The following is a 10188-nucleotide window of genomic DNA, read 5'->3' as shown; positions in this document are numbered from 1 at the left end:
TAACCAGAGCTGGGCTGCGAGTTTTTTCAACACAAATAGAAGAATGCTGATACATCTTGAAAATTCACTACAAAATCTTTGCGCCCGCACTGCGCTTCCATTCCGGAGTCTTCTCTGTTTTAGTTAATCATGGGCTCCAAAGATTTTGTTCCAAGAACGAGCATGGTTTTCATGTCAGTCAGCTGTGATCAACGAAAATATATTTAGCTACGCCTGGCCTTTATGAATAAATTACGTTCTTCGGACGCATTGATTTCCATTTGAAAATTATTGCAATTTATTTTGTTTGCATTTTGTTGAGCTTAAAACTTTGGTACACGTTTAATTTTTGTTCATTTCTAGTTGCGCTTTTCAGCATTGTTGTACGCGGAAGTTCAATCGAAATACTGGCCAGCTCAAAAAATTAGTTGTGCCAACACCAGAGCTACTGCGGCAAAATGTCAGCGGTTACAAACGAGGTGATTAAAAACTATGTTTCATATCTGCATCCTCCTGCCAGGGATTTGAAGATATGTCGTACATTTAAAGCTCCTTTGCCCATTGCTCATCTACGTTTTCAGGCATCTTCTGCAGTGCCTCGAAAAATACTAATAAATAGCAGCTATAGTACACAATGTATGATCTAAATACTTCTTGGAAGACCAGACTATTCCATAACCAATATATTTCCATTCTCCAGGCGAAAAGGAATGTCGTAAAAATTTTCCAAGTAGTTAGCCTAAAGCAATCAAAAATACCCTAAATAATAAGGATAAAAGCCTTACGTTCATGATTTTCGTAGGGAATTTTTACCACGCCGCACGTATTGTAGTCAGTGTATTCCACGAAAACAGTGAATTCTTGTGTTTTATCTGCAAAAGAAATTAAATGTTAGTTACACTTATTAAAATGAAACAGCTGCCAGAGCTAGCAGTAAATTATTAGCTTATGATTAATTAATCGGTTGGCCTCGTTTAATTTGTTTACCTTGTTTAATTTTGGCGGCTTGGCCGCAACAGATATTGTACTTGTAGCAGAGCTGAGCAAGTCTGACGTCACTTGCTCCAGCCTAATCGAAGCATGAGCCAATACGTCAGCGCACTGTATATACATGCCTTATTATCGTGAATAAACGTTCTTCATCACATGATGCGGGGCCGTGCACATGGTGGCAGCGGTGCCCATTCACTGTGTCCGCCCCGTCTACGCTTTTCCCGGCTCCAAAACCATTGGATACCTCGGGGGACGCATGGACTGCTTGGAAAACATGAAAAAGTGACTTCTTGTTATTTTCCACGGCCACCCAGTTAAGTAAGCAGCCTAAAGAATTGCAAGCAGCGACATTTGTTGTAACGATTGGAGAAGACGGCAGGAAAACTTATAGCACTCTCAAATTCGACAAGTGGCGAAGAATAATGTGAACATTTCGCTTAAAAAGTTTGAGAAATTTTACGAACCATCTGCGAATCTGACATTTCATGACTTCCGCTTCGGATCAAGATACCAAAAACAAGGGAAACCTTTTCTTGACTGGCTGACAGACCTAAAGGTCCTAGCAAAAAACTGCGAGTTCGGAGGCTTGGAAGACCGCTTGCTCCGCAGCCGCATTATCCTGGGAGTCCAAGACAAAGGTTTACCGCAAAAGCGTATTGCCGAAAACCAGCCGTATGAGGGAGCAACCGCAATATGCCGAGCCCACGAACATGGAGAAGAGCAATTTAAGGAAATCGGTGAAGGCACTGAAGAAGTAGGTGACGCAGTAGTCTATGCAGTCGGCCCGCGAAAACGGCCTTGTAGTCGTTGTGACTATTTCACTCACCGTGGCGTAACGTGCCCGCCGGAAGGGAAGGTTTGCACGAAATGCGGTGGGCGTAATCACTTGGCCCATATATAAAAAGCATCCGCGCCCCGTCATAACAGAGGTTAGAAAAGGGAACTGCGCGAACTGCAAGGCGGGGATAGCGGCGATTTCATTTTGCAAACTTTGACCGTTGGTGCTCTAGCCTCAGACCTTTGGAGCGGGACAGTTTACATCGAAGTACGCCCATACACATGCAAGCAAAACACGGGCGCTAATACTGTGTAATTTCAAGCTAGCATATCGGCAAGCTGCCGAGCAAGCCTCACCAAGAATGTCGCATAACGTTAACGATGTTCTTTGGCCACAAAACTGACGAAAAGAAAAATTAGGCTGTATTTGCGCGCTAGCAACGAATTGCACGAAGAGACGTTTTTCGTGGTCGGCCAAAAAGTGAGCATCACTCTCAGTGGATCAGTGGGTGAACGCGTGGGTTTTATTTGTCGCATGCCAAATATGCGTGCAGACCTGTTGCAGCCAACAACGCAATTGTTTTAAGATGTTTAAAGTGGACTGGGGCAGTTTAAAAAATTTGAGTACACGATGAAGCTAAAGCCTGGATGCGTGGGAGTGGTCGTGCCAGCGAGGAGAGTTCCGGTGGCCCTTCGAGAAAAAGTCAAGAAGGAGCTCCAGTGCATGGAAGAACAAGGGGTCATACCCAAGGTAAATGAGCCAACAGATTAGTCCATTCATATTGTCATGGCAGTTAAGAAAGAAAAAGTACGCATCTGCCTATACCCCAGAGCACTAAAAGCTTTGCTACGAGAGAACTACCCCATGCTGACCGTTGAAGATGGTGTGCCTAGGCTTGCTGGAGACAAGTTCTTTACAACTTTAAACGCAACATCAGGACTCTGGCATAAGAAACTAGCTGACGTAAGTTCGAAGCTCTGCACAGTGAGCACACCTTACGGACGCTATCGCTTTCTGCGCATGACTTACGGAATTGCCTCAGCCCCGGAAGTGTTTTGAGGCACCGATGCATCGCATGCTAGAAGGTTTGCCAAACGGCGCTATAGAAAACGTTGGCATCCTCTTATAGGGTGAGACAAAAGAGCACGACTACCACTTCCAGCTTCCTTTAACAGGCTGACGAACATACCCTGGAACTGAACTTGAAGATATGCTAATTTTTCCAGACCGAATTACACTACCTGGGACACGTGCTCACTGCAGGCGGCCTGCAAGTGGATCCACAATGCGTACAAAATAATCTGGAAATGCCAACACCAAAGATAATAAGGAACTGCAAGTTCATGTGGGCACCTTTAATTATCTGCACCGTTTCATCCCTATCATGTCTTTAGCGAGCGTCCCTCTTCGGTCTTTGCTGCGCCAAGAAATCGAATGGGTAATGACAGAAAAGCAGCCAGAAAGCTTCTAAAAGTTGCGCGAGGCTCTGATAACAGCCGCGATCATCCGTTATTTCGACCCCAAGAAAGCAGTTACCTTATCAGTTGACGCAAGTAAGTTCGGGGTAGACGCCGTTCTGACGCAAGATCCGTACCCCGCTGCGTTTTCGTCAAGGTCACTCACATATGCCCAGCAAAGATGTGCTCAGAAAGAAATAAGACTCTCGCGATAGAGCACGGCTGCGTCAAATTTCATAATTATCTTTTTGGGCAGCATGCAGTAACAGTTGAGGCAGACCATCAGCCATTCGAGGCCATATTCAGTAAACAGCTACACCAGTGCCCGCTACGCTTGCAACGCATCCGATTGAAGTTTCAACATTACGGCATCATCGTAACGCATAAACCTGTCAAAGAACTTTTCCTTGTACATGCTTTATCTCGTTTTCCCTGTAAGCATGTATGGAGGAACACGAGCAAATTCAATTCAATCTTCTTGACTGCGTTTCAGCCTCGGAGCACTGCTTGAAGGACCTGCTTGCAGCAACCGGTGACGACAGCAACCTAACAAAGCTGCGGGAATACGCCGAGACAGCGTGGCTTCTTCACAAGCTCGAATTCCCAGCACAACGTTGGACCTACTGGGGGTACCGAGACTAGATGCACGCGCAGGATTGCCTCGTGTTTCGTAGCAACCAGGTAATAACACCAGAGTCAAACAGATACGACATGATCCGCCTCCTTCAGGCGACACATGATGGAGCAGATAAAATGAAGGCGAGGGCTAGGAACGTGATGTTCTGGCCGAACATGGCAAGGGACATTGAGCAGTTCTGAAAAGGCTGCAAAGTTTGTCTCAAGAATCAGCCGCGAAATGCCAAAATGCCCCTCTTAAGTCACCATGTTGCCACCGCATACCCTGGCAAGTTGTTGGCGTTCACTTGTTCTTTTACGAAACACGCGAATTTGCCTTCTTCGTCGAAATTTCTTTTTTCGAAATTCGGGAACTTTGCACCACCACAGCCACCTCGCTGAGCACCTGGTGTTCAGAAATCTTTTTTGTTCATGGCTTGCCTGTGAAGTTGTGCGGTGATAATGGACCGCCTTTTAACAGCCGTGAGTTTAAGAATTTTCTGAACAGCCTAGGTGTTACCCACGTCACGCCTAGGCACCGGCGGTCTAAAAAAATTCTCCCTTAAAATGCCTCCATTTCAAGGGGCTTTGCTTGAATTGCGCAATACTCCACGTGATTATGTGCTACTCTGCGCAGCGATGAATGGGTCGTCGAACTCGGACTCTTTTCCCTGTGCCTACAAGCCACTTGGAACCACAAGCGATACCTAGCAATGTGGTCCACAGCCGGCTTCGTGAGATCCGCCAACGCCCGAGGACGTACTAAAACCGTTGGAGCAGGTACGTGCGACATCAGACCGTGTGTGATACCGGTCACCGTGTGTGATGCCATCAACCAGGTCTGGTCTACAGCTGTCTTCTTCAGGCCAGATAACGAACCTCGCTCAGCGATCGTCAAAACGAAAGACGGGTGGGAAATTCGAAGCACACGAGAACGTCTATGACTGCAACCGGAAACCAGTCCCGCCCTTCAAGAAGGCCCTTGCGCAGAGCCCGCCCAATAGATACGTCGAAGCACAAGGTAGCGACGAGAACCCTGCGGTACCCTCCACCCGAGCGACGCTGAGCCCGGTTTGTCCACAGAAGGGAAGATGTAGCAGAGCTGAGCAAGTCTTACGTCACTCGCTCCAGCCTAATCTGCGCATAACCCAATACGTCAGCAGACTGTGTGTATCCATATATATATATATATATATATATATATATATATATATATATATATATATATATATATATATATATATATATATATATATATATATATATATATATATATATATATATAAACAGGAATAAACGTTGTTCATCGTGCCAGAGTACTTGTTATTTGAGGTGTTTTTTTGCGAAGTTTAGCGAACTACGAAACACTTCTTTGGCAGAAATTTTCCGAACAGTAAATGAGAAAACATGATGGGAGTGTAGAAGGAAAGATTCGTTTTTTTCTTAACACGAGAAAGATTTTCTTTCAGTTTCGTAAGCCTAACGTTAGGAGAAAAACTATTTCAATATCATCACGATAACCACGAACACAAAAACGGTAATATAACCTATGCAACAGCAATTGCTGCTCTGATTTAATCCATTGCTAAGCCATCAACATTGCGCAAGCGTATTCTATAGAACAGAGAAAATTCTCGAGAGGTGAAACGCAATCACCATCGTTCAAGTAGAATCTGATTTGGCCAGGAGTTTCTCCAGGGAAGAAGTGCAAGCTGACGTCCTTCCTGCAGTGGAGATTGTTGTTGGAAAATCATATACTTGATCAGGTGCGAACATTTCCAAGTAAATTGATTGTGTTTGAAAGCAACACTTCTGTCAACACATCACAGACACCAATAAGGAAGGAAGTCACTGTGCCGAATGCTACGCTTCGAGCTGAATCAAATGTTGGTGCTTACCAGCTTCTTGCTAATTGCCTAAACGATACAAGAGCGTGCGTTCTTCGTTTCATTAAGGAGCCGTGTAGTAATTGAAGATTGAATGAAGAGCGCTGTGAGCGCCATGCAAAGTTTAGAAGGCATTACCGTTTCATGCATATTCTGTAGAAGACAACTGCATTTTTAGAAATATGGCTCTCGCTGCAAGGGCTAATATGACGACATAGTGACCGCATTTTTAACTGGAAAAAGTGGAATGCTGGAAATAAATACGCCTTTTACCGTCCTTAAAAAAAAGGCGATTGCCTACCGTTGAACACGCATTTCTCAAAAGAGGTAGCATTTGAAGTATAAGTGAGGAGAAACGTATTCATCGTAAATCCAGAAAAGGAAGCAAAAGAATTGCATTCGTAGAAACCTTTATGGGGGACTCTTTTTCTCGCTGCTCCACGGCACTGGCGGGGTTCCTACAAGGTATAGTCTTCTTTTTTGCAACAAACATACTTGAGTTTGCAGGGAAGCATGCAATGGGCATATAGACAATTTTTGTTCAAGTGAAGGTATACAAGGAAGATTAAATGTACCGTGAACAATAAGCGCATGATAGAAAAAAAGCCGAGGGTATCTGTGGAGTCTCGTGAATATTAATGTGACTGTATGAAAGGGACACCCACGCAACGAAAGCTCTTTCCGCATATGTGGGGTTGGCTTTATCAGTGACTTCTGTGTAATCTGCACCTCAATGTATTTCATGCAGGAAGTTGTATGAACTCGACAGGGACAGTGGCTTCGTCACACTTTATTAGTGTTTAGCCTATTGTTCTGCAGTAAATTCTTTTACTGACTGATTGATTTACTGTATGACTGGCAGAGTGATTGAATGATGTGTATTGTTTGATTTTGCATGCGTTGACTGCATCAGTCCATTCTAGGTAACAGGCTGATGAAGGACGAGCCAGGGCTCCCGATTCAGTTTTTTTTTTTGCAGTTTCGATGCTATCTTCGTTATGAGCGCATGACGTAATTAATACTGTATCCAGTTTTGACAAAATAGCCCCAGAATTGGAGGCGCCTCCTTTGACTTCACGCCACCATTGGCGACCTGACAGTTGGACGTATAGTCGTAATGCTACATTACCTACCAAAATACATTCGTCTCCGCGTGGACGCGACAGGAATTGTTTCGACACACCTCTTATGTCCACTGTGACCCTTGAAGTGCCAGACGTAGGTGGCAGTCTTGGCCTTCGGATCGAAGGCTATGCGCGATGAACTAAGGCACTTGAAGGCGGTGTGGTTGCTCGACGTGAAGAGGGCTACGCCGCCAGGAAACGCCGTGTATAGCTGACCAGCAAAAAAAAAAACGCAGTGAATATGGGAGGAATGTTCCGGGAATTTGGGCCATGCTCATTTAATAGCACTTAAGTGAGCTTTGGCATGAGCGGTTTGTCGGGGCATTTCTTGAAGATGTGCGACTGAAGGCGTCAATCTCTTCCTCTCGGCCCCTTCAGGGGACCTACATATACAAAGAAGTGCTACAGAGAAGCATTTATTAGTGCTTCACTATGCTTGCCATTGTTCTCGCAGTTCTCGACCGCCTGTAATGTTGTTCCTGTTTTCACCATGCCCTTACAACCAGCTCCTGTCCACGCTTTATTAATTCTTAACTTCTGTTTAGTAACACGACGTAATGGACGAGTTGTTGACGGCTCATTTTCTTCGGCGCCCTGGCAAAACAAATGAATGCCGGCGAAGGCACATGATGCGCTTTCAGTCCAGGTTTAGCGCGCTTGTGGCTGAGGTAAGGCCATTGAGAATGGGCGCCTTCTGCATTTTCTCCTAAAGTTAACTCCGACTCTACGATTGCTTTTCTTTTATGCTTTTTTGAGTAGCCTGATAACTATAGTCTAAGAATACGAGAGTCGTGCAAAAAAAATGTGAAAATGTGTTGTTGTCCTGTTATAAAGACAATTTTTTTTTGTAGTATTGCAGTGCTTTTCTCTAGTCGTCGCGCTAAGACAAACAAAAGTGAAACACTACAGAATACTTTTGTTGACGCTACAAGAAGTCCGGTTGTTATTAAAACGTCAAGGTCCCAAAATACTATAAAAATTTAGTGACAACAGCAAATTTTCTTGTGTGTTTCTCGCAAGGTAAAGGTGAAATCTTTGTCTGGAGATGCATGGCCACTAAATAAATAAATGGTTGCATAATAGGCACTAAAATCTTAGCAGCGGTTGCGTGGGGGCTAATTCTGTCATGTTTTCAAGACGGAACTTTTTTAGCGCAACACATAAAGGGGACAAGACATAGCGCCAGTCTCGACCCCTTTATGTGTTGCGCTACAAGAATTCCTCCTTGGAAACTTCCTATCTTGCAGAGATAATTTTTTCGAAAACAATTGCCGATGTCATGAAAGCTCCCCTGCATGGCACTCATAAATATGCAGGCAGAAATAGCCAGAAATGAAATGTGAGCATTTCGTTTATCACAACAGCGTAACTCTATTATATATCTGATTTAATTCAGTCTTTCTTTTTCGATAATTTTAGTTTCGTAAATGACCTTAAGCTCTGTTTTCTCATTAGTTTATTGGTTCTTTTTGCAAAGCTCCTCAGATATTGAGTCATTGGCCTTAAGTGAAAAAAGAGACGCATGTTTTTCTTGACCTTTACTGATGAAATAAACGAGCACAACCAGTAGATGTTCGCTCTAGGTCGTGTCTTTGCGGTGGACTGATTCCTAAGCAGAGAGGCATAGGAAAATGCTTCGTAACTCTCCAATAAACGAGCACAACTGCTTTTAAACGCATTAATCAAATTTTCGGTCGCGAACTAAAAGTCAACACGAATTAAATGCGCCTGTCCTTTCGTCGGTCATTCCTTACGCATGGAACGACTATTAAGGGTGTTGTGTGGCAAACTGAATTTAGTGCCTGCGCTGGTTAAGGAAAGAGCTCACAAAAATGTCCACCTTCCGTCCTGCAAGTACCTTATCCGTTCTAGCTAGATGAGGAACGTCCGATTCTCCTTTTTAATGTACCAAGACAATGATTACACAGCTGTAAAATCACCTACTACGTGGCCATTTCTCTGTTCCCAGCTAATATCCGCAGTCACTCGCCGTGAATCTATCGACACCGATACACATTTTCTGCCTTTCCTGAAACGATAATCGTATATAATGTTATGCGAACGGCTGGCATTTTAATCTTCGGCATTCCGAAGTTATACGTACCGTTTAGTTTTTCCGTTATTTCTCTGTTTCCTTTTCGTCTGCACGTGAAACAAGGGCTGTGTTCGCATTCATTTTCAGGTATTCTCGAAATGACTGCCCAGTTAGGTCGAAATGCAGTTTTCAAAATCATTCTCAAAAGCGAGAACTTCAGCTTGTAAATTAAGACAAAGATGAGGCTCCCGTACCTAATGACGTAGCGGCGAGAGTGTGCCTACTGCCAGCTTGGGGCGCAAGAAATCCAAAAACGTGAAATCATGCTCACCTTCACATGGTCCGTAGGATCACGCCTACGATTATTTGTCGGTACAGCGCCTACTAGTGCGCACAGTAACAGGACAAAGCCCACTTTCAGCCAAACCATACTTCAAGAGATGGAACACAGTTTATGCGCCTGTAGGCAGGCATCCCAACGGCTTTATAACGAGACCTGGTAGATCCCTCTCCTCGAAAGGAGAAGTACTGGAACTTGTTTTCCACATGTGGCCATGTGGAATGAAAAGAAAAAGATGCACGGAAAATCATGACTTCAAACCATGAGATGGCTTAAAGATATCTCCATACGTGACTCCTGCGTTGAGAGGCATGTTTCGTTCGCCTCTCTCTTCTTGCAAATAACACGGATTAGAGAAGGGGAAAGTAACGAGGCATTGCAAGTCAAAGCAACTTGATAGATAGCGGCCCGGGTTATTGGACGACTTAACTGCTCCTTACAGAACTAAAACCAGACTAAAACAAGATCTGGCGACGACTTTGTTTTGCCTTGATTAACACCCCCAAGAAAGCCGGCAGATAGCAACGTGACTGGTGTTTCAACAGATGCGTGTCCATGAGTCTTTTGGTCACCCTCCTCCGCTTGTATTTATGGTGTGGACCTTTTCTGCTCCTTTCAGCTCCACACTGAGAACTCGTGCTACAGGTTCCAGCGACATGGTCTGTAGAGTGAAAACGATTGATAAAAGAACTTGGGCACATTATAATTCCACATGCATTTTCCTTCGGAAAGCATCGACGAACTGCGCAGGATTAAAATATTGACTTTCAATACAGGTTATGTAGTTAGAAAGATGTGGAGAGGGAGGATATGAGAGGTGTGGGCATTGTTCGATGTGGACAGGTTATCCTTCCGCTTCATTTTCTTTTTTTTTGTTGGAATCATGGCCTGTATACCAACGCCGCAGTTTCGTTGTCAGTTTTCCAACCCAGCCATCGCTCACAGACTTCAGTACTGTGTCTAAGCCCCATCCGGCTTTCA

At 44.3% G+C, this 10188-nt stretch overlaps 2 protein-coding genes across 2 annotated transcripts; one reads left to right on the top strand and one right to left on the bottom strand.

The window, feature by feature from the left end:
* Nucleotides 1-2380: 2380 nt before the first annotated feature.
* Nucleotides 2381-3849, top strand: LOC144134710 (uncharacterized). The gene is made up of 3 exons (XM_077667556.1): nucleotides 2381-2500; nucleotides 2977-3085; nucleotides 3701-3849. Exons 1-3 carry the CDS (start codon nucleotides 2381-2383, stop codon nucleotides 3847-3849), a joined length of 378 nt encoding a protein of 125 aa, XP_077523682.1.
* A 54-nt stretch (nucleotides 3850-3903) lies between these two features.
* Nucleotides 3904-9318, bottom strand: LOC144133892 (uncharacterized). Its single transcript, XM_077666956.1, has 4 exons — nucleotides 9199-9318; nucleotides 6892-7043; nucleotides 5479-5546; nucleotides 3904-3989 (listed from the first exon to the last, which is right to left on the bottom strand). The coding sequence occupies exons 1-4, from the start codon at nucleotides 9295-9297 to the stop codon at nucleotides 3904-3906; spliced, it is 405 nt and encodes a 134-aa protein (XP_077523082.1). The 5' UTR covers nucleotides 9298-9318.
* Nucleotides 9319-10188: the final 870 nt, after the last annotated feature.

The sequence above is a fragment of the Amblyomma americanum genome, chromosome 5, assembly GCF_052857255.1.
Source record: "Amblyomma americanum isolate KBUSLIRL-KWMA chromosome 5, ASM5285725v1, whole genome shotgun sequence".
NCBI classification, from domain to species: Eukaryota; Metazoa; Arthropoda; class Arachnida; order Ixodida; family Ixodidae; genus Amblyomma; species Amblyomma americanum.
Note: the sequence above shows the minus strand (reverse complement) of the source record. Positions and strands in the feature narration are given on the sequence as shown.

Excerpts from the sequence above, each read along its gene's own strand:
- LOC144134710 (XM_077667556.1), top strand. The coding sequence starts at position 2,381 with ATGAAGCTAAAGCCTGGATGCGTGGGAGTGGTCGTGCCAGCGAGGAGA. Across the intron at positions 2,501-2,976 it reads AACAAGGGGTCATACCCAAG|ACCGAATTACACTACCTGGG; the intron begins GTAAATGAGCCA and ends TAATTTTTCCAG. Across the intron at positions 3,086-3,700 it reads ACCAAAGATAATAAGGAACT|CCTCGGAGCACTGCTTGAAG; the intron begins GCAAGTTCATGT and ends ACTGCGTTTCAG.
- LOC144133892 (XM_077666956.1), bottom strand. The coding sequence starts at position 9,297 with ATGGTTTGGCTGAAAGTGGGCTTTGTCCTGTTACTGTGCGCACTAGTA. Across the intron at positions 5,547-6,891 it reads GGTCACAGTGGACATAAGAG|GAAGGACGTCAGCTTGCACT; the intron begins GTGTGTCGAAAC and ends TCTCCACTGCAG. Across the intron at positions 3,990-5,478 it reads CAGATTCTACTTGAACGATG|AACATCACGTTCCTAGCCCT; the intron begins GTGATTGCGTTT and ends ATGTTCGGCCAG.